Consider the following 25,251-nt stretch of genomic DNA (forward strand, 5'->3'; position numbering starts at 1 on the left):
TTCCAGCTGCATATTTTCTCCTGCATTGTTGCTTTGGGGTTGTTTTGTTGTTGTTTTTTTTCAAATATCTGAGGCAGTAGCTAATTCTGCTTTCTCTAGCACACATAGACTCATATATCAAAATGAAAGGAAAGATTAAATGGACAATTTAGAAAATACTTACTGAAGCATGTTTTGAAAATTAATTCTGGTTTGTAAGTTATGTTTAGTTCTTTGAATCTTTTCTACTGTAAAAAGAAACATGTGAAAAGCTCTGAATATGTAATTACTATTATAATGATTTAGTCTTTGAATGTCAAAAAGCTTTCCAAGCATTAATTAATGGAAAGAATCAAATGATGTTGCATTGTTGCTGCAGTACTATTAGGTGATGATTTTTTTCCTTTTCAGTGACTTAATGGATTTTATAAATTATCTAATTAGACCTGTAATATGCAATTTAAAACCACTTGATTTCAATGCAGTAATGCAGTTCTTATCATAAAAAATCATGCATAAAAGTAAATATCCCAGGGACACAATACTTAATGTGCTGCATAAATTCCTACAGCTTAATGTTCTTTTTATTCTCATAATTGTGTGGAGAATATATTGTCTTTTAAATAGGTTGGTGTGGGTCTTTAGAGCTGCTTTGTTTTATATAATGTGTAGTTTTCATGGTGGTGTCAGGATTACTCAATAGTAATTCTTTTCATGCTTTGTTTTGCAGGTTGGCTTCATGAGCTAGGAAAACGAATTGAATCTCCTTATTATGAGAATAATACACTAGGAGGCCCATCAATCAGAAGTGCCTATATAGCTGCCCTGTATTTCACTCTCAGCAGCCTCACCAGCGTTGGCTTTGGAAATGTCTCAGCCAATACCGATGCTGAAAAGATTTTTTCTATTTGCACAATGCTGATTGGGGGTAGGTAAAATTAAGTGTCATGCAAAATGTTTTCAAGGGGTAGGAAAAAGGAAAATAAAAGCTGAAATTTTGCTAAATTTCTTTAAAAACAAACAAACAAACAAGCACAGTGGAACATTTAATAAATGTAATTTAAAATGGCAAAAGAAGAAAATAACTTTGTTTGGTTTCTGCTAAGTAAACTCTCTTAGGCAGATATATTTCTAACCTTTTGTTTATTAATGGTGATGAAAGACAGAGATTTGTAAGCCAAGACCTTTAGAGAAAGTACCAGAAGCTCTGTCTTTAAATTCATCTTCTTCTCACAAAAAATCAAGTGTTCTATTTCACAATGTGTACATAATACAGCTCAAAGATGTCACACTGGGCATGAAGGGTAACAGCAAGTCATGGCTAGAGTACTCTGTCCTCCCTTTTTTTTTCTGCTTGTTTAGTTATTCTGGAAATACTAGTAAGTATTTCTCTAAGGCTAGGCAGGAAAGCTCTGGTTGTCAGCTTTGCAGGATAAATTTTTCTGGGAAACAATAAATTGGAAATTTGACACTTGAAATCCAGGGAACATGGTGAATTACCTGTAAACTATATATTTGTAGTATTAAGTGCTATAACGATTGTTAAATTAATTATTTTCATTTTCCTCAGTCCTGAAAATGAGAGGCAAAAATATAATGAATCATCCAAGAATGATATAATTTTGTTTTTGACAATGTCACAAAAGCACAAGTAGTTCATTAATTGCTTTTGGTGGTTGCATAAAATTTTATTTTTAAAATACACTGTGGCGTCTGGTTTTTGGGACTTTCACTACATAAATCTGCTGGAAAGAAGGAAGGAGTTTTCATTTCTACTAAGAAATCAAGAGATCTCCTGTGTAAGGCAATGATGAATATTTAATTCAGTTTAATATGGCAGTGCACTCATAAATGTAATAGAGCAGAAGTATCCTATACATTTATTTAGTCCAGTTATAACAATTTCTCTTTTATTTCTTTTATTATTAAGTGATAGAAATAATATGCTTTCTGAGTACACTGAATAAATTGTGAAGAACTAGTCAACTGAATGGAATAAGAGGGAACTGATGACTGAAAGGGAAAGTTGCATATAGACAAGCAAGTAGGATAATGGATTATATATGCCAGGGTACAGTGAACAAGATATGTCCAGGTAAAAAAGCAAAGCAGGCTGACCTGCAGATATTTCCTTGAGAAACTGTATTTTAGATACCCTTGAGGAAAATCAGCAGAGCAAGGAAACCTGAAGGATTTAGAATGATAGTATAAATATTGGTGAGCATGCCTTAGAAAACTCTATTGGGAATTAAGTGTTAATCTGTATGCTTAGGAACATGATACCTCTTCATTCCTTAAAACCTGTTTTAGTGAATAGTTTTTGCTGATATTTATCTTTAAAATTCCCCAGTGGAAAGTGATGTTCTGAGAAAAATTGGTATAAATTTTTCAGACTTTTTGACCGAGCCATTAGTTTATGAAATTTTGGGTGTAATGGATAGGGTGAATTAGTTCATCAGCTGTTTTTCTGTACCTCCTTAATGTATGACAATGCAAACTGAAAAAATGAAGTAAATTTACTTAAACCTTGAAAAACTTTGAAGAAAAAAAGAAAAGGTGTTAACAAATAAATAACTTATAACATACCTTTTTAATATTTACTTACCTCCTCGTATGATTTTTTATTTTGCATGAATTTGAAATTTAAATTTTTATCAAGTCATATTCTGAAGATAAAAGATCTTGTTCTATACAGTATGTCTTCTTAATGTTGGAAAGAAAATTTATTTATTAAAGTGTAACCAGAATTCCTAGGATACCCAGCATCATACAATATTAATCAGATCTGCTCTCCAGCAGGTGATTATACCATGTTCTGTCTCGTACTTTCCATGTTCTTTCAGCAAATAATATATAGTTTTGTATTTAAGAGATTGGAGGCCCATTCTAGTAGCTCCAGTCTTCTCTGGAATCAGAGGTGCTCCTTTGTTCCCTGAGAAACTAAAATGTGATTTAGAATATCCATTAAAATAAAGGCCACTTTATGAAATACAGTTCCTAGAAGTTTTGAACTTGTCCTGCTTGGGTTTAGAGAGAGGCGTAAGAGGTTTCTCACAGAAAGTAGGGTAAGTGTATGATTACTTGATACAGAATTCTAATGTCTGTCACAGCCAAGAATAGCTTGTCACCATGAGAAGCAGTTGTCTTCCAATGTAATAGGCAAAGACAGGTTCTACAATAATAATAAAATTCTAGATGATATTTGTGCCTATAACTCCACTGAAATCTCTACACTCTCCAGCTCCTAACCTCGGCGTCTGAGAGACATCACACGTGATTCTTACATATACCTTCATATACCACCTAATGCTTTATCACTCCCCTCTTTTAAACTGATCATTGCACCCTTAAAGAGGCTACACTATTTCTTTAACTTGTTTATCTGTGTCTGGCTGAATTGTTTCAGCCCTAGCTGTCATATTTCTAGTATCATATCCTGTATCTAGTATTACACCAATCCCTTACATTTGTCCCTTTAGCTTCTGACATTAATGACTTAGCAATTCACTGCACCATCACTAACAATACCTAGTTGATACAGCTGATTATTTTTAGAAATAAATTTCCAGTTAGGTTAACTATTCTTGCTACACACATAATCCTTTTCTTTCTGCTATTTCTACACTGCAGTTCTTCATCTGGTTTTCTGCACTCCCTTCATAATAAGGACATAGATATTGTTACTAGCTCCTTTGTGTTTTACTCAGCCTGTAAAAATTTTCTAACACTCCAAACTACAGAATTTTCTTTCTCTTTCTACCATTTAAAAGTGCATCCTTTCCTCCTCCTGTTCCCCCTTTTCTCTTCTCACTCACATTTGGCTTCTGTAAATTGATATACAACGTCAACAACTTGTTTGTCTTGTTTAAAAGCCAATTCCTTTGCCACTCTAAGAGTCTGTCTGCTTTCTTTCAAGCACCATTAAGACAGATGTCCCTTTAGAGAAATAATGAAGCTCTTTAGTAGTTTTTTTCAAAAAAACATTTATAGATGTGTATATTCTGTATATCAGATCAATATCACATAACAGACAATTTAGCAGTGATTTTTCCAACTCAAAATAAGCAAACACATTTCTCCACAGACAAACCTAGATGACCTGTATCTGTAAATATTTCTTCAATTTTTCTTCTAGTTGTTTTATTACCAAGCCAGTAACTAACTGCAAACTCCAGGCTGTCAGAACTTTCTGATAATTTTAACCATATTTGACCCTGTCAAGCAACATAAGAAATCAGATTGTTTGTTTGAATATTTCTTTAAACCCGAATTTCTACCTTACAATGTGTTTTTTTCTGACATTTTTTACAAATATCTTCCCCAGAATACAATACACCTTTAAATGTTCTTTACAACCTCATTCCTCTACGCATCGTCTCCATTAGTAATTGTTTTTATTTATATGAGTTCTCTTAAATCTATTAAATTTTATACAGTTTCTAACTGACTCTTTGAGTCTAGTTTTCATATGGATTATTAGTATCATATTATTTCCTGAGCATGCCTATCTACATATGTTCCTTCCTGTACCTGTAGGGAGCCTATGAGGAAGATGGAGAGAGAATTTTTACTGAGGCCTGTAGTGATAGGACAAGTGGGAACGGTTCAAACTGAATGAAAGTAGGTTTAGACTAGATATTGGGAAGAAATTCTTTACTGTGAGGGTGGTGAGGCACTGAAACAGGTTGCTCAGGGAAGCTGTGGATGTCCCATCCCTGGAAGTGTTCAAGGCCAGGTTGGATGGAGCTTTGAGTAACCTGGGCTGGTGAAAGGTGTCCCTGCCCATGGCAGGGAGATTGGAACTAGATGATATATAAAGTTACTTCCAAACTAAAGCATTCTATGATTCCAAGTTCTGTTTTCCTTTTCTCTTAGGCTATGGACTTAATTTGACTTGGGCATTTGTTTGCTAGGTACTCTGACTAGTTAGAATAATTTGTTTTTCTACCCTGTCCCATGACTGTCACTGGTAGTGTCTCAAAAACCAGAAATGGATAATCATTTTAATACCACTGTATATTGCTCAAGCAGTCTTATATTAAAAAGCTTTCTTATATCTCTCAATCAGGAAATTTTCTCTCTGTGAAGATGCTGTTTATTTGCTCTGTTAAGTTTTATTGATCAACAAATCACTCCACATTGCACGTAATTTCTCCCTAGCTCTGATGCATGCCTTGGTGTTTGGCAATGTGACTGCCATAATTCAGAGGATGTACTCCAGATGGTCCCTTTATCACACAAGAACCAAGGATTTGAAGGACTTTATACGGGTCCATCACCTGCCACAGCAGCTAAAGCAAAGGATGCTTGAATATTTCCAAACCACGTGGTCTGTCAATAATGGAATTGATTCCAATGAGGTAACCAAATGATGGGGAGTTTGTGTTTGATTTTTTTGAATATGAACTTAGGGCTAAGGAGGGGGGAAATGTTTTTTTTGTAATGCTGTGTTTTGTGTGAAGCAACATACCAAAGGAAATCATGTCTGAAAATAAACCTGGGTTATCCCAAGAAGAGGATACACTATTCAAAAAGCTGGTTTTAAAACATCAAATGATGTACTAAAATTCAGTCCAGCGTGATTCTCAAATGCTGAAGAGGTGTTCATCAGAAACCTTTTAGATAATGCCAACAGAAATGCTATAATGAGTAGTTCTGTCTTTCACTAAAAAAAATATCTACATGGGGATTTTAGGTCTTTTTTAAATGAGGGATTTTGATGTCCTTTCCTCCCTCCATCTTACTTATTGCAATACAGTAAAAAAGTGATTTAGCTGGAATTTTTATGTTATTTAAATTACCACAGTTTTAAATATTGAAGAATGTAACATGAGAGTGAAATCAAAAGACAGATGGTTTCTACACTTGCTTGTTTTAAATTACTTATCCAGGTTATGTGTTACTATACTACAGGAGAAATAATGGCTTCTCTCTGCTGGAGTGTTATTTGAATGGAGCACTCCCTTTGGGTTTCTTGTTATCTGTGTTATAAAACTCAGTGTTCTCTAAAGATAATGTGGAAATAGGCAGAAAGATTTAGGGTTTGGAACATTCTTTTCCTGATAAATTCTTTTTGTGTTGTGCACAGCACAAAAAAACGGGATTTTCAGCAGCATCTTAGCAACAGAAGGAGCTTAGTGAGATTTACAAAGGTACAAAAATGACTTAGATGTCAAAGCTTTCCTAGATGTGGTAAATGATCACCTCAGCTTTTGTACCTCCAGTACCTTTAGTCACACTGAAAGTGAGTGACTGCTGCACTACAGCCACAGCTCCTGGAGAGACCATCAGTCTTTCATTATTTGCCTCCTATGGATAAAATGCCTTGTCTGAGCCACTTGGTCAAGCATTGGCTGATTGCATTGTTCAGATGCCACACCTCCTCAAACTACAAACAAAACTATGTTTGTGGGCTTGTAGCTTGAAAGGAAAAAAAATAAGGGAGACCTCCTGGTCTTTTAGTTTCCATAGCTTCTTCCATTGAGCATGCACCATGTCTCTGTTCCTTTCTCACCCCTCCTTCAGTGTCCAATTACATTATTAAAAAATAACAATTAAAAAACCCAGAAACAACAACAACAAAAAACCAAACAAAAAGAATTTCAAGGGATTTTTTTAGTTATTCCTCTTGCAGTGGTTTTAATATAGAAATAATATTGCATATTGATGAATATTATAGAAGGATTTTCAAGAAAGTCTAAACTATGTTCATGTTTGCTCTGTTTTCATTGTATGTGTTACTGTATACAGTGGTATACCTGAGCAGCCCACTGTGTTCTAACAGCTGAGAAGAACTTGGACAAGCTTAAATTGTGCCTTAGAGGGAATTCCTACACACAGTGTTGTTGACCTTTTTTTCCTGGGGGTTTTTTGGTGAGGCTTTTTTGGGATTTTCTCCAGAAGTATAAAGGCATATATTTATTCATGTTTTTCCTGGAATTTATCAGTGTTAAAATTTATTAAGTATATCACGTCTCATCAAGAGGGTAAGAAAAATCAAAGGGAAGTATTAGCATCAGTATGACATATGCAAGCAACACTATTAAATCAAGCCACTTCTGCAAAACCAGAAACAAATAAGTTTACCTTTTTTCTCTTTCTCATCATATTTTTTCTTCCTTTTGGACAGCTTTTAAAAGACTTCCCCGACGAGCTGCGTTCAGACATCACCATGCACTTGAACAAGGAGATTTTGCAGCTCTCCCTTTTCGAGTGTGCCAGTCGTGGTTGCCTCAGGTCGCTGTCTCTGCACATCAAAACCTCCTTCTGTGCTCCTGGGGAATACCTCCTCCGGCAGGGAGATGCCCTGCAAGCAATCTACTTTGTGTGCTCAGGTTCCATGGAAGTCCTGAAGGACAGCACCGTGCTGGCAATCCTTGGTACGTTCATCATTGTACTTTGAAAGAGGAAGAATGTTCTTCTGGCAAAGGAGGACCTTCACCACTAACTGATGGCTTTGTGTGTCCCCGTAGTGTGATGAGAAAGAATTTGTTTAATTTTAATTTGCTATACCTAGTCTATGTACACCCCACTATTTAGTTTTTCTTTCTTTAGTTTAAACTTCTTTATATTTTGACCTAAGGAGGTATCAATTGCTAGATTGTTAGCTGTGCAGTATTTCAGTTCTTATTTTCTTATATTTATTCCCTCTTTTTCTCCTGTCAAGAGGTGCTTGCTAGTTTTTGACACAAATTGCAGCTTTCTACTATGTTTGGTGGTGGTATTGACAGCTCAAGGAACATTGGTCATCAGTTCCTAAATCTTTCATGAAAGTTACTGGCCAGGCATTGCTCCCACTAATGAGCCCAAATAAAAGAAAGCAATATAAGCCTACTGACATTCTTTGGAACTTGTTTAGGAACAGCCCTTGCAGAAAAAGGGGTGCAAGAAAAAGCCTTGTGGTCAAAAACAAGCATTGTTGGCTCTGCTCCCCTAAGCTACATCTTCATGCCAACTGATGCTGTCTGCAGTCATCTCAGTATATTAGAACTGAGAAAAGCCAGAAGTTTAGTCCTGACATATTTTGTTTAGTTGTTTGCAAGATGATTGTATTTACTCATTGAGGTTTGAGCAGCTATAACGGTAAATTTCTGTGATTTGTCTCAATCTAATGTCTACTAAAGAAATTCTCTTTATCTTCACCTAAAGGATGATTATTCTTCTCTGAGTTAATGTTTATGAGGTTTTTTTGTGAATTCAAACATAAAATTTTACTCTAAATGTAGAGAATTATTTTATTACAATTTCAATATCTCTTTAGACTTAAATGTATTCTTTTTAATAACTTCTAATATTCTTATAAAACAGAGTTTAAAAAGAACATTTCCTTTTTTGCTTTCCTTCCTGTTTTGTGGGATTACACTAGTCTGTTGATAATGGAAGCTTTTGGTCTTCTGTAATTCAATTTCCTTTATTTTACTAGAATGCATTTGATTGGTCTTTTTTTAGAATATAAATGTGATACAGGTCCTATTTTTTTTCAGAACTCTTTAAATCTATTGATTGACAGTCCATATCACTCCATCACTCATTTGTTACTAGAAAGTTTTAGAATCTCTTGATTCCATAGGATCTCATAGATAAAAAATATAAAATATGGCTTAGAATAAAACATAAGCTAAAAGCCAGCAAAAGGTCAAGAGGTACTTCCATTGGAACTATTATTTCATTTATAATTCAATCTTCAGACACTTTTGAAAATGTTAATTAAAGCATAATTGTGTAATGGTGACAATCAACAAAATAAGAAAGAGATTAGTGGATTTCCGAGAGAAGTTAATGGAATCATAACATAGAAAACATAAACATAACACAGTGAAATAATGTTTTGTTACAGTGAATGGGAGCTTCATCATTTAAACCTAATTAACACCAGCAGAAAGTGAACGCATCAAACATGAAGGTCCCTATGAGAAACTGTTTTACTGATGTAATGTAAATTGAAGAGAACAGTTTTTTACCTGAAAATGCTGAGTTACTTGCAGTTCCCAGTATATTTTATAATTCTTTCCTGATTCTAATTCCAGTGGATTAGTTTTTGTTTACTGAACCTTTCTCACTAACAAGCAGTGCAGCAACAATTCAGGGAAATGTTCTCATTAAATACATATTTGGTTCCTCTAGAGACTATTACTTTATCTCTAATAATGATGGTTAAGATACGTTTTATAGGAAAATGTGTTTTAATATGAATTATGTACTGTTTGAGCAGGTATCTTTGATTTGTTAAAAATATTAGCCATAAGTTATTTTAAAAATATCCATAATGAGAACATTTATAACTTTGCATGTCCCTGATTTATGAAAAAACAGATGTGTCTGTAAGAAGCATTTACTTAAAAGCTTGTTCTCCAATTAGAGAAAAAAGGAAGAAAAGAACTACTAAGAATAGCTGAAATGATTCTGTTATGTAACAAATGTTGACATTCAAGGTACAATCATTTCATCACTTCATTAATTCTGCATGAAACTTCAGGTTACTACCTACAGCCTTCACTACAAGAATTTCCATTGGAAAAGAAACATTTATCAACACTACCAGATCAATTGTAGGGTCTTTAAGCATGCCATTATTTCAACAGTATTACTACAATCAAATAGAAATCTAATATTTTCTTCCAAAATGTTTATGCAATATTGATATTAATACTGTTCTTATGTCTATCAAGTTTCTAATTAAGATGTTTAAAGATCAGTTTTGGTATATTTGAAATATTCTGTCCCTTGTCCACATTAACAGACAGCAACAGATTAACATTGCCAACCCTTTGCTTAATATAATCAAAGAAATCTAAGGAATTGTGGATATTTACAGTAAAATGTTTAAATGTATTACTGCTTAGCTTTGTGCTATATTTTATTATGTAAGCAATACATATTGTGATGAGCAGTGACAGATGTTATTGTTACCTATCAAATTTCTCTTTCCCAGACTGACCTAAGCTCATAGCTACTCTCATTTATACTGAGATTTTTAAGAGATCCCAAAGTATCATTAATATATGTATATTCCTAGCATAAGAGAAAATCCCTCCCTATGCTGAGTTTATGATAAGTACTTTTGAGAAAGTTGTCCAAGCTCCATGTAAATAGGAACAATTTTATTTTAAGGTACTAAAACAGTGATGTTAATTTTAAATTGTAAACTATCCCATTTAAGAAGCTTCAGGGATGTTTGACTGCTTAGTTTAACTTACCCTGCAAGCTGACCATTTCCTGTGTAATATACAGCTGGAATCACATGCTGGGTGAGTTTTCAGATGTAACAGTCTCAACTTATTATTTATTGATCACAGAATAATGTAAGATTGAAGGGACCTTCTAAAGCTACCCAACCTAAACCTGCTTAAAACAAGGCAAACTTAACTCTGATTCCTCAGGGCTGTGTCCAGGCAAGTTTTTAATATCTCCTAGGATGCTTGCAATTCCACAGCCCCTTTGGGCAGGCTGTTCCACTGTTTGATGACTTTCATTTCCTGATTTATAATGAGAATTTCTTTTGTTACACCCTGTGCCCAGTACATCTTGCTGCCCTGTGCACTCTGAGGAGAAGTTTAGCTCTGCTCTCTTTGCAGTTTTCTTTTAGGCTGTTCAAGAAAATAATAATATCCTTCATTTGCCTTCTTTTTGTAAAATGGAACAATACCCCCTTTATCACAGATTATGCTCTTTACTCTCTGATTCTTAGTAGGCTCTTTTGGACTCACTTTCATATGTCAATATTCTGTCTTGTACTGGGAAGCCCAAAAGTGGACACAGTGCTCCAGATGAGGTATAACAAGCACAGAGGGAAAGAGTCACTCTGTGGGACTTGCTGGCTCCACTCTTGCTAGTGGCGCACAGGATGCCCTTGAAATTCTTTGCTGCAAGGACACCTTGTTGGCTCATGTTCAACTTGTCCACAAGGACCCTCAGGTCCTTTCATGCAGAGCTGCTGTCCAGCTGGTCAGTTCCCAGTTCATACTGCTGTAGGGAGGGTTTTCATCCGAGGTACAGGACTTGGCATTTGGTTTTTCATTGGGGTCCCCCTAAATAGCAGCTTTGTGTTTCAGCATATCAACCAATTCCAGCAGTTTGGTATTACCCATGACTTGCTGAGAATGCACTCCATCACATTGTAGAGGCCTCTGACAAAGATCATCTGCTTTAACTTTTGGGGAAAACCTCTGGTTCAATGATTGCACTTTGGAATTTATACCTCAGATCAGACATTTATGGAAGATTTTAGTTATAACATTTTTGTGCTCTTCACTATATGGTTAGTTATAGTTTTTAATACAACCAGAGTTCTAAGGCAGTCTTGTCCTTAAATTAAAATACAATGGCTGAATAATTCTTTCTGAAGCCATTCTTTCTTCTTGGCAGAAATGCCATCAAGCCAGAAATCTATATGCAGCCTGTACAGCTAAGATACATCATGAGATATATCTGTGCAACCATAGTTAATATAGATTGTGAATGGTTTTTTGGTTATTTTGAATGTTTTGCAATCCAAATTCTACATAGAAAGATAATTTGAATGGTCGTCTACACTTACTCATGTCATTGCTGAAATGCTGTCTTAACACCTGCATGTTTTAACAAACACATACACAAAATTCCCCACAACAGCTTTTTTGAAAAATAATTGCACCTGCTATTAGTTACTAGTGAAAATCTTCATTTTATGCATATTTACTTTATTGCTCCCTTAAATCAGCCAGTTACCTCTCTGGAAATTAGTTTTTGTACCTCCAATTAATTGCATATAAAGTTGCACCTGCAAAAAAAATCAAAAAAAAAGTTAGTATAAGATCCTTTAGAATGCTAATAATTAAACAATGCAGTAGCAACAATGGGATTTCAGGTTCAGGTGTAGAATTCAAAAGAGAATTAAAGAATTTTGATTTAATTTTTGATTCAAGAGAGATTTATGATTCAAAAGAGAAGTAAAGATTTATGCTTTGAAGATAATTATTTTTGTATTCTCTTTTAGGTAAAGGAGATTTAATTGGAGCAAACCTGTCCATTAGGGATCAAGTTATTAAAACAAACGCAGATGTTAAAGCACTAACATACTGTGACCTCCAATGTATTATCCTCAAAGGTCTCTTTGAAGTGCTCGACCTTTACCCAGAGTATGCTCACAAGTTTGTTGAAGACATACAGCATGATCTCACTTACAATTTAAGAGAAGGCCATGAAAGTGATGTAAGTATCTTTTAAAGTCTCTGCAGTTATTGTAATCTTTAAGGTATTCCTGATACTTTAGTAATTTCTTATAATTTTGTCACAATAAAGAAATAAGATGCAGATTATGTTAAAAGAGCTGCAGATTCCATTTGTTTGATAATTCAGATATTACCTACATTAATTGTTTATCAGTTCGTCACATCATAAACACTGAACAACTTCTCTGCTTCTCATTTTGCATAACAAACATCATCCATTATGAAAATTCTTCTTTAATTTTTTTAATTTTTTTGTTTATATCTAAAAATAGTTCATAGTTATATAAGCTGTGTGTCCATAACAAAGGTCTTTAACCATACATTTTCTAGAAGCTCATGTGCCAGCCTAATGAACGCTCATTTCATACCTCATTGGGTACTACTTTGTAGTTCAGGACGTCTTCACACACACTGAAGATGAAAAACAGTTGTTTCTCATACACTGTAATTAAAATGTTTTTCCACTTAAGTGAGTACTTTAATTTGAAAAAAAAAAAGCGAGCCAAAACAAGCAAAAACCCAAAACAAAAACCAAAGAGGAAATTCCAGATTAATCGCACCTGAAAGGTTTCAGTACAGACTTACTGAAGTACTTTCAGTGACCTTATATGGAATATATATATTTTTGGATTTTAATAGTGAGAAGTTTTTACGACATCTCTTTTTCTGACTTTATCACAGGAATGCTCAAAAACAGTTTTAGCCAAATTTTCAAGTTGGTGTTTGACAGTTTGGGTACTTGTCTTTGTTTTGTGCTTCTCATAACATTGAAATAACATGAATTGCCACTAGGATACCATCAAGACAGGGAAAAAATATTATGCCAAGGAAGAGTGCACCAAAATCCTTTTCAGTTCAAAACCCCAATGAGTTTGATAGATGGGCTGATTTTTCTACATAGCTTCTTATTAGGTGTACTTTGGTGCCAGTGTTTCCACAGCAACACTCTATTAAACCATTGCAGCAGAAAGGAGTCCATATATAAATGTGTACTTCTGGAGAGGAAAATAACCGGGATATCTCATTTGTCTGTCTCTTGAAATGTCTCCAAACTTCCTGCTGCTGAAAACAGCAGCTGAGAGTACACATCTGTTCTGAGAGCTTGGTGATTATTTTGTATAACACATTTCCCCTGGGGAGGAATGTTTGATCTGAAAAGGAGTAAAACTCCATGTAAAGATAGGGTTTGAAGATGATTGCATTCCCCTCTACAGTTTTGTCATGGAACTTGATGGATCCCCACAATGTGTTTCTCTGTGCTTTTCTGTATGATGACAAATCTGGGGATCACCCCTCTCAGCTGCCTTAAGGTTTTATAAATTCAGGGACAGCTCTTCCCAATTAGAGTCAGCTGGGTGATGTACAGACTCTGCTGAGAGCAAGCCTACAGCAGCCTTGAAGGTGAGTGTTTCTCAGGCTCTCTAAGGAGGAAGGGATTTAAATCAGTGCAGGACACCTACAAGTAACATTTTTTGCTTTAAAGTAGAAAATATTTAGAGCTTTTGTGAATATATGCTGTATTTTCATGGTATAATCTGTTACTTTAAAATTAAAGGAAAAAAATATGATGACATGGAGTAGCATCCAGTGTCACAGGCAGATACACAGAATCCAAGACAGATTATTGGTGTCACTTTCACCTACATCCTCTGGTTAACTATTAAACTAGTATTTCTCTTGTAGTGAAATATACCTATGCATCTCATTTCTTATCCAACTATTTTACCATTTTACTTATCAATAAGGATAAAGAGCAGAAATAAGGCAGGCAAAATTTGTACCACCACAGAAACAGGGCTCAACAAATGAGGAAAGACATCTGCATCAGTAACAAGTGTGCCTGGTCAACCACTCACTTTGCTTCAGCTGGAAAATACCCTGTCTTCATTAATACAACTTGCAAACAGAAATAATTTGGGTTATCAGATGGTTATTCTCAGAGAAAAGAAGAAAATTTTCAGATGTGCAGTTTGTGGGTATGTTAATATGACTTCTTCCCTTTTTTTTTTCCTTTTTTTTTTAATAGATCACTTTTCCTTGGGAATGGTATTATGGGAGAGTTTGGCAGCTAGGTCACTGTATCTTGATTCCTCCTCCCTAGTACAGGGAGATTTGATAGCAGCTGTGACTCCCTGCAGCTTTATGGAAATTTTGGATTTGGAGAACTTTACATAGTTAAACAGTAGATTGATTTATTTGAATACATCTGTTTTTCACTCTCTTTTTCTTAGGTGTTTTAAGTGACTGTAAATCTGTAACTGAACGTGCATTTAATACTTTCTGAAATGAAACAGTAGCAGTATTTAGGGTCAGGTGAACTGCAGGGTGAAATAGCATGAATTTCCCCACTATAACTTGTGAACTTTCTTTCAGTCCTGACCTAAAATGTTATTGCATTTTCAGCCAAAGTCCACCAGATCTACTATAGGATGAAGATTTATTAACACTTTAACCCAGCATTTAAAAGCTGAGAATGGATAAGAATTTAGTCCTGGTGATTTGTTATCCCCTTTCCACCTTCCTTGTGCTGTTGGAATGGTTCATTGCACACAAAATTGAATCAGAGATTTGAACTGAATTAGAAGCATGTAGACCAAAAAGGAGTCAGAAGTCATCTATACTGTCCTGCTCCTGAAGTGTCCAAATTCGATAGTTGGCATTAGATTAAGTATCTTCCCTACCTACACACACAAAAAAAAAAAAAATTGAAACAGTTTAAATTTGTTTGCTTGGTTCATTTGCAAGTCTAAGAGTGTATATAATGATGTGATCCATCTGCATTACAATCCAAGCAAGGTGTAACTGTGGAAAAGGCTCAAGGACTTCCATAGTTGTGTCACTTTTCGGCAAAACAAGGAGATGTAACCAGGTTTCCCAGTAACAAGCAGAAACTGTAGCTGGTAATTGATGGATTGAAAGTGTTGTTTAGCAATCTTGGAAAAAAAGCTCAGATTTTAATCATAGGAGCTGGCAACTATTTCAACCTCTAATGAGAAAAAGGTAGAGAAACAAAGGCACAAAATCAGGGAGATAAGGTCTCAATGATTCCTTATTATTACTCTTAAGCCAGGAATTGCTGAGTGATTTGTTATTATAACCATTATTGTGTATTCAGCCGTGGTGGCAGGATTAAACCATTGTGTGTGCAGTCACATTGGCTGTGCTACTATGCCATCTTTGTATACATTCTCATTACAGCAAGATGTGAATTAGGAAAAGAGGCTGTTTGTTTGTACATATTCTGCCCTTTGCTTTCTTTGCTGCCTTTTGATCAATAAGCCCATAAATATGTTTTTAAATGTATTCAAATATTTGAGGAGTAAGAAAATATTAATTTTTCTGGTAGCTGGAGTCATGACATTAAAACAATTCAGCCATTTCAACCAATTTTTCTATGTCTGTGATTATGTTTTCATAGTAAGGACACAGTTTGCTGAGTGACACAGATTTTGACATGTATAATTTTGCACTATGAATTACAGGTTGCATATGTCTTGGGCAGTGAGAGTGTCCCATATCTGATTTGATAAAGCTAAGCACTCAGAATTCTGAACCATCTCTTGAAGAATTCAGAATATGTAAATATTTGGACAATATCTTTGTGGACTTTGTAAGAGTTTATTGTTTCTGATTATTTCTAATGATCATGCAGAACAAACTACAGTGTAGATAATATTATTCAGATTAAAAAAAAAAAAAAAAAATAGTAACCAGCCAAAAACAAAACCAAAGGCTGGTTACAGCCACACTGGTAGAATGAACAAGAAGCCTCCTTGACACCTGTGTTATCCCTCAAGCTATAATTAAGTCCCAAAGGATGACAAGGCACATGCAGGGCACAATCTTTGTCTCACTAAACCTCTATCAATGTGTCATTTTCAAAAAGAAGAGATTATGTTCCTGAGGAGTCTAAAATCTTTGTTTGTAGATAGGACTTGCAACTAATAGGAATCTACTCCTTTTGTTGCCTTTAAGGAGTGTTTTGCCTCCTAAGAAAGCTTTCCTTCCCCTCTCCCCAAAGAAGAAGCTACTCTCTTTAAAATGAAAACACTAAGTTTATGAAACACAAGGATTGATTCTGTTAGTGCATCGCAGTGTAAATGAAACATGATTACAAGGTTTCATAAAAATGTGGTAGATTCCTTCTCTGGCTGGGAACATGGAATCTTACTGCACCCTAGTCAGGCTCCTTGATAATAAAATAAATAAATAGACAAATACATTTTAAAAGGCAATCAAGCAACCAAGAAGCAATAAAACCAAAGAATCTCCCCCCACCTTCCCTCTGAAAGGCATTGTCTAACAAAATAGGGATTAATTCTTGCCCTTTGGAGAGGCTGTTTAGAATTTATTAAATTTTAATGGCTGAGTTGAGAGGAGTTTTTAATATAATAAAGCTCAGGTTGTTATTAGCAATGTCTACGAAATTACAAGGGATGCTCCTCATTTTCTGTTGGAAAATCTGACAACTGACCAAGTCAATTGTTCGTAAAGGTAAAAGTAGCTCTAAGCTCTGGAGCTTACAACAGAGTGCACAGCTTGGGAAGAAAAATGTCTACAAATTCTAACCTAAAGTATAACAAGCTTTCTCATTCATTCCAGCTAAGCATTAAGTATTTTAAAAGCATATAAGTAATTCCTCTTTTTGTCTTTTTAACTGGCTTATTTGAAGACTTTTGTCTTTCTTTGTGCCAACTGGCAGCATGGCTCTTGCAGTCAAAAAGTAAATAGCAAAAAATATTTTGAATGCAAGCACAAAATTCAGAATAAATTCAGCCTAGCCACTGTTTGTTTTTCAGCTGGTAGATAACATATTTGGCATGCATTCATTCTTGCCTCTTAATTCATGCTTTTTCTAGACATGCCTCTATAGTTTGTTTGAATTTATGAATGCTAATTTCCAATATAGTAATAACTCTGTTACATATTTGATTATCTGTTATGAATCAGCAACAAAAATAGTATGGAATTTCTGATTTTTAATGCATTGATTGTCTGTATAGTAAATGCACTTTAAAGAAACAAGTTATCCTATTTGCTATTCCATTAATATTAAGGAAAAAAATAAGCACTTTTTTTTATAGTTGCTTTTAATCTTGGCAAGTTTTTTAAGATAAGAAAACCTAATAGAAACTTTAGTCACACACTTATTGATGAATTTAACTTCCAAAGCAAAAAAAATCCTCCTGTTTCATGGGTATTACCTGTGTGTTTATAATAAAATCCATGAGTTGAAGAAATGAACTTCTAAATCAGCTCTTACTTATATCTTGCTATACTTGTCACAATTCCTCCAGTCCAACCTCGATCATAGCTCATCCTGCACACTGCAGGACAACCACAGGTTGCAAAATACTTTTAATAACAAATAATTTTCATAGAACATTTCCCAAATAATCCCAACCAACTTTTTAATATGGGAGATGGTTTTGTCACACCACCCAGCAGCTGTGTAAAATGAAGTGGTTTACATTAAAAAAAGTCATTCAGTCCTACTTCAACAGCAGAGCTGGATAGCTTTCAGGAAAATTTGTAATTTTTAAATATGCTTACAGCACATTAAGCACCCATCTTTGTCAATAGTTTGTCTGGCAGAGGATCATGTACTATTATTGCAGGTGTGACTCACTGGTGTTTATTGTCAGTAAGTACAGAGTTTCCAAAATAAGAGACTGAGCAATTGCAATTTTTGTGTTTCTATACAAGAATTATTACAACAGGTAGAATATGGAATTGAATAAATCACCTAAAGCAACACAAGTCTAATACCTTATCTGCATGTTTATTCTAAAAAAACCCCAGCAAGCAACTAAAACAATTTTTAAATGGTGACCCAAGGGTTCATGCTCTTTCTCTTTATTCCACATGCTCATGGTTCCCTTTGCTCTAGTTGTTCAGCCATCAGTCACTTTGGGCTTCTACCAGAACAGCCACTGCTTCTGTCTGAAAGACACCATATATTAATTTTTACTTTATACCTCTTGATATGGAGTCTATAAACTTCTCAGCTTCTCAGTGATTATAATGTAGGAATGAAGGTGCTCCTCATACTGTCAAAAACTAAACTAATTTTTAAACTGTTAACATATAACTAACTTTGAGACATGACTTCTGATGTGTTCATCGGATTCTGTTCCTTACCTGCCTCTGTGCATAGACCACTCTCCAAGTAGTGCTGCTTTGAAATATAACTCAGGGTTTTCACATTCTACAAGCTACTCACATTTTTCGTTTATGCTTCTGGGATGATCTGGAATATTTTTTCTTTCTTCCTTCTCTCTCTCTCTCCCCCTCCTCCCAAAATAAATTACTCTATTCCTGAACAAGGCAGCACTATCAAAAGGTCATTTACACAGCTCAATTTCTTTATTGCTATGAAACAAGTCATGCAGCTGTAGTTGAGCATGAGCACTGGTGAAAACAAACAAAACCAGAGCAGTTAATTCACCTTTTTTACACTCAATTTCTGATAATAAATGGATGAGAGGTAGTTTGGGAGGGATCTCTGTCCTCTAACTCTCTGCAAGGTATTTCACAGGTCTCCTGCCTGTATTGATGGCCCTGAGCATGTTTTGGTGGATCTTTGGCTATTAAGTTGGATGCTTATTTCAAATAAGAGAATTGGCTGCAATAGCCTCCTCCATGTGCAGTGCTACAGTCAGTCCTTCCTCCAGTCCCTCAGCCTGGCAATTCCCTGTTTCACTTACTGTGGGAGCAAAGCTGACCTGGAGCTATAGTGTAAGCCAGGTCTGACCCCTCTTGTTGCAGTCTGGTAGCTCATGAAGTTTGTTCACTAGAAGTCATTGCTGAGCATGATGTGTGGTGCCTCTGAGCTATCTCAGCCCCAGTATCCCTCAAGGTAATCACCTCACTATCATGTTTCTAATATATCCTTCAATATGGTACACTGCTGAGAAATAATGCAACAAGGAAACATAATTCAAAACGGATAGACTGGTTGGCTTTTTTATTTTCTTTCCTAGTATCTTCACGTGAAGAATCTTTCTTTCACTGATAATCTCCTGTTTCATTTCTGTAGCCTCCTGTCATTCTGAAAATAACAAAACAGACACATTGTCTGGGTTTTGTCTCTAATAGTTTATTCTTCTGATTTGTGGTCATTTTCCAGTTAGAAGATTCACCCCACCACAACTTATTGGTGCAATTTTGTCACCTTTTCCATTAATATTTTTTTCATTAGTTTTTGTATTTTTATAAGTCTTTCCCATTTTGCACCTAAAACAAGTGGAAAATTCACTGTAAGGGTGAATCACAAAAGATGTGGAAAAGGACAAAGAGGAGGAGAGGAAATGAACCTATTTATATTAGTCTCGGAGTATGTCAGGCATATGTGATCCCTCGCCAAATTCTGACTCTTTCACTTTTTGTGAATGGGTTAAGAGACAGGAATTATGAGTATTAGCTTTACATTATTTATTAAAATATTTTCACAAGTGGAGCTTACCCCTTTCCTGACAAATACAAAAAAAACTTTCATTGTAACATGTTTAAATAAGTGACAAAATTTTACTTCTAATTTTAGCTTTTGAGTCCTTTTGAACACTCGGCATTCTCATTCATTTCACTTCCTGGGATTATTACATTCTGCATCAGATTATAAAGCTTAACCAGAGGGTAACATGTTGAAAAAAATCCAGGCTAGCAAAGCAGCTTATTGATGTTTTTAGACTGTTGTATGAGGGTAAAAAACACTGTGTCAAGCAGAATTTTAGACAGGAAAATCTCCTGGCTTTCAGAGTATTGCCTTGGAATCCAACCATATTTCTATTTTAATTAGACAGGCATGCTAGAGGATAACTATTTTCCAATATGTCTCAATGTGCCTTAGGGAACATGACAATATAACTTTTACAATATTAATATTATCTTTGTCTCTACGTTGAAAAAAAGTGGAAAATAGAATTAATCCCAATATAACTAAACTTGAAAATTATATCAATTTAGGGAGTTGATTGATTTATTTTTTTAGTTATTCCTTTTATTTTGCATTGATACAGCACTTATCTGTTAGTGACCTTAAATTTAGAAGCATTTTTACAATAACATGTCCTTTTATTATTCTGGGTAATATAGGACTAATTAATGAAGGAAATAAAATTACTAAAATTTCTTCTATAAAAAAATAATTCTGAAGGCATAGACTACCTTGATATACAACGTCAGACTGGTTTATGTGGTGAAGGTCCTACAAGCCTTGCAGAGTCATTATAACCTCAGGATACATGCTGAAAAGTGTGAAACTAAATGTAGTGTAGTCTTTGAGAAAACTGTAATCCATGCAAGTTGTATATCAAGTTGGCATTTTATATTGACACAAGTGTGTATTTTCAATTTTATTGAGCTGGTAATGTTTTTTGTGCAACTTTTCTTTAAACATCATAGAGCAGTAGAATAGCAGAGCTTGGAAAGGACCTCTGAAGGTCATCTAGACCCACCACTCTGCTCAAAAATATAAAAGCATGTAATAATGAAAAAAAAATTATTTATGTACAAATGCAAAGCTTTTACTGATATCAAAAATAATATATCTGCATGTTTTTCTTTTTAATCATCTATACCTTCACTCAGTAAAACTAGAGCTACACAACCTGCCTACATAAGTGCAACTAGAGTTCTGCTGAAAATGGATTTGGTACCCAAGACATACAGATCTCTTTTTCATTGATGTGGCAAATAATACCATGATTGTAATAATAGATGTATACATACATGACATACATATATACTGTATATACAGTACAGTAATGCATAGACAGTAAGTGTTCAGAGAGATTTCATTGCTAATTACACTATGTTCATTGTTGATTCCATCATTGTCCAAAATTGTTATTGGATTTCTATTGACTGTGTTTGGTTTTATGTCGTTACTACAAAGAAATCAAACAATTTTTTTTAAAATTCTGCACGGATATATTGCTGTCTTCAGGCAGGCACTTATTAACACTCCTCACATTGATTTGTCATGTGAGTGATAACATAACAACTGGCCAACACTGGGAATGCTTAGAAGTAGGCAATTGGCAATAACAGAGAAAATATTCTTCAATATCCACTTCCTTGTCCCCCTCTTTTCTTTTCAAGAGCCTCTCTGAAGTTATATATATGTATTTACATAAATTACAGTATGAAGTTTCATTTAAAGCTAAGAATACAGACTTAAAACACAACTCTTTCACAGTATCTACAGCCTCAATCTGAGTCTAAAAGAGTAACAGGCCAGGGGCAATCATGCAAACATTTATAATTTGGTTCGAAATCTTAGAGCTGGTTGAAGTTAAGTATATAAGCTTTATTGCTTTGAAAGTTGTTAGCCCTTATGGTAGTTTTTACTATATAAGAAATTTTTCTTGACTGTAATCAAACTATAGGAGTATTAAAAAGCTTTCTCCACTATATCCTTTTTCTGCAGTAATCTGCAAGCTTTTCCAAAAATACAACCTGCCAGACAGTACAGTCAGTTCCAGGTCTATTGTCTATTTTAACAATTCCTCCTTTTGTCTTCTTTTCACCTTATTGATAGTCTGTTCTTTAATATTTTTTTCTTTCTTTTTTTAATTCTTACTGGCACAGATTTAGTGACAAGTGCATTTTCAGAGCAGTTGAGACCCTAATTTTTTCTCCTGTTTTTCTCCTGTTTTGGGGTGGGATAGAGAGACGTTAGTATATAGAAGTAAAAATTACTAATTATACTATCCATGTTTCCCATTTATTTGATTGCTAATGCGGCACAAGTGACAGAGACATTAGTTTTTTTGTTTCTGTAGCATCTTTTTAACAACAAATGCAATACATCCAGTATTGCTAATGAAACAATTTAGGTATAATTAAAAAAAAATTATTAGTGCCGTGAGGTTAACATTCAGGTTTTAAAGAAACATATGAAAAGTAAACTTTTAGTACCAAATATAAAAGCTTATGTGAGAAGTTTGAATCCAAGAAAGTATTCATCTGCAAAAAAAAAAACCTATCCAAAGCTAACCACAACCAGCCAGTTACACAACATTTGTACCAACTCACAAGCTGAAACAATTACAAAAAAACAAAAGATTCAGGACAACTACTTAAAAGGAGATTGTGGAGTTCATGGCAATTCACAATTACTGTTTCCCTAAGACAAAATACCGGTGACAGATCTGCTGTTCAACTTTTGCTGCGAGTTCAGTGTGCTCTGTATTGTAAGACGGATCAGAGAATGATGAAAACATCTGCTTCCACAAAATACTCTTTCTTTATCTGTCCATTAAGCTAGGAAGAGAGATAAGAAAAATCCCGAGAAAATACAGGAACAAGCCTATGAACAATAGAAAGTCTTAAAAAGAAAAAAAAAGGGATTGAGGATGGTAAATTGCTCAGTAAATGTAGATATAAAACAATTATATCTAATTTAAGCTCTTTGTGAGTGACTGAGTCTTTTGTGATTTAGACTTGTGATACATCATTGAAAAAAGTCCTGTTTACAGCAAACTGAGGCCTGAGCACATGTGAGACATTGAATTTTGCAGCAGTACAATAATCTCTTGTTATGTACTTGTATCCTTTCCATTACCAGACAGTAAATTTGCAAAGAATAGAACATATGGTGTGCATTCTAGAGTTTTTTCCCCACACAGCCGGTGCTCCTAATGGGCTTTTCCCATTTCCAAATGCTGACTAAGAACATTAATATTCCAGTTTGATGTCAAATCCTTTCCTAAAAATGTATTTTAGCCTTTTGACTCCTCAGATACAAAGAATTAGTCATGTATTTTAGTACCTAAGATTATGAGAAAATCAGTGAAATTATGTTTCTATTTTCCTTCCTCATTTTTGTGAAGGCAACAAGAATCAGCCCAGCAAATGCTGGTAACATTCTTCTGAGCCCAAGCATGCAAATTTACTGGCAGGACATATACTGTATTAGCCTCAAATTTAGCTGCATCTCTATATTTTCCTTTTTAGGGTTTTTCATTGGAATTAATCTTGCATTATTGTACATCAAATTACCTGGGTTGGCCACAATTCCTGGTAGAGATTGTTAATGGATGACTACTGCCTCTTGACACAGAAAAGATTTTCAGATCACTGGCTTTCAATAGCAATTCACTAGTGTTTTCAGATAGAGAAATATTCTTTTTTGTGCTTCTAATAAATAATGTTAAGGATTACTGAATTTTTAAAATCTGTGTATTAAGATATTAAACAATTGGATGTTTATAGATTTGTGATTCCATATATAGAAGAACTTTATCAGTCTGCTTTTGGTACATGATCTATTATTGTTTTGTCTTGTAAAATTAAATTTAATAGCTGGCTTCACAAGACATGGAGAGACACCAGGGTTGAAACCAAAAATTTAATTAGACTCTTTGACATATAACTCATATAACTCATGCTAAAATCAGTCTTTCTGGTTTTTTCCCAATGCATAGTAGGTTAAATATCTGTGGTTTTTCTTTCAGCTGTCCATATCCTTTAAGAGCGGTACTTCTTTCTTTTAAAAAGCCAAGTGTATGAACTATTTGGCACACTCTTTCTTTTTGCATAAGGAAAAAAGGAGCATTTTACAGAAAACTGCACTAGTGTGCTGCCCTAAATAAAATATTTTAGCAGCCTAGAAACTAGGGCAACACCTTCTAATTATTTACTCTGATACTACATTTTTACAGAGATAAAGCTAGTGTATAATGAGGATTTTTAATTTAGTACACTTTGGCTGGCTTCGTCCAAGTTCTTGTTCATCTTTTCTTTTTGAGACAGGGGGGAGATGCTGGAACAAGTTTACAAACAAAATCCTTGAGAATTCCCTCTGGTCACAGATTAGTTTCTTTCACCAACTTTGAGCAACTAAGCCATAAAGCCCAGGCCCCTGCTGAGCATGTAAGACAGGGTATTCAAAGTTACAAGCAATAAATATGTTTGCAGCATATTATACAGAAGAAAGTACAACACTTCCAACTGTGGATTTTGTGCTATGGAAAAGATAGTTTATAAATCCATAGTTTATTTTAAAATATCAATATTTTCATACTGAAATTGTGCCCTGTGGGTTAAAGGAGACAGTTTGGGGAAACAAGAGAAGAAATTCTGATAAGCAGTTTCTCACATCAAATGCTCTTTGTTCATACTTGCCCTTTTCTGTTACAGTTCCTCCTGAGGACACTCCCTCCCCTCCTCGCAAAAAGCAACCTGTCTTCAAAAATTCCTTTACCTTTCTCTGGGGAAGGCAACAAAGTGCTGCCACTAACCCTATTCCCTCTGCAGTGACCAAGGCAGGGCAGGACAGAGCAGAGAGGGATCGATGGGTGGCTGTGGCTGCTATGCTGAGGAGCAGTGGGGAGGTCCAGAAGCAAGGGCACAGTGCTAACAACTGGTCATGCAGCTTAAAACCCAAATAATGATTTCTTTGTCTATGTTTGCAAGACGTACAGTCAGGGTTAACATGCGCTCAGGAGGAGAAAAACAAAAACAGCATCAAAACAAAAAGTGAGGGAAATCTTCACCCACGCTACAAATTACAAATGACAAGTCACTAAAAAGCCTTCAGCAGGAAAATGCATACTTTCTGAGACCTTTTTTTGTGAAGCTGCTAATGTTTGGGATTTGCCTGGAATTTTAATTAGGGCTGCTATTTAACATTCACACTGCACCTGCGCCTAGAAGCCAAGCAAACTGATGCCCCAAAATTCGTGCCACTATTTTAAACTACTGTTTTAAACTTACGTGCAAAGCAGGCCAGTAGTACTTCCTAATTCTGACTTTAATGTTTTAGTATATTTTTAGTTTCCTCTCATCCCGAATCTTGAGGAAGATACTGATTCTTCAATTGTCATAGATTACAATGCAAGCTGTGAGATTTCAATATCTGAGATCTCATCCTCTGCTAACATCATCTAGTACTTTGTCTAACTCAGTAAGAACACAGCAGTTATTTTGTTTACATAGCCTAATTATTGCAGTTGCTCTGTTTGGCAGTTATTAGAGTGTTTCTGCTACATTTAATGATACACCTGCTACTGGCTTGGTTGTTGTGCAGCTAAGATTTCTGATTATGAAAACTTAAATA

General features: G+C 34.9%; 1 protein-coding gene across 1 annotated transcript in view; it reads left to right on the forward strand.

The window, feature by feature from the left end:
* The window catches only part of KCNH8 (potassium voltage-gated channel subfamily H member 8), a 177,318-nt gene that overhangs the window by 131,576 nt on the left and 20,491 nt on the right, over positions 1-25,251 (forward strand). Inside the window, exons 8-11 of the mRNA XM_085051068.1 lie at positions 710-907; positions 5,140-5,339; positions 7,109-7,358; positions 11,954-12,168. Coding sequence (XP_084907194.1) covers positions 710-907; positions 5,140-5,339; positions 7,109-7,358; positions 11,954-12,168 — 863 coding nt within the window. The remainder of the gene's footprint in view (positions 1-709; positions 908-5,139; positions 5,340-7,108; positions 7,359-11,953; positions 12,169-25,251) is intronic.

The sequence above is a fragment of the Lichenostomus cassidix genome, chromosome 2, assembly GCF_008360975.1.
Source record: "Lichenostomus cassidix isolate B80296 chromosome 2, HeHo_3.0, whole genome shotgun sequence".
In the NCBI taxonomy this organism is placed as follows: Eukaryota; Metazoa; Chordata; class Aves; order Passeriformes; family Meliphagidae; genus Lichenostomus; species Lichenostomus cassidix.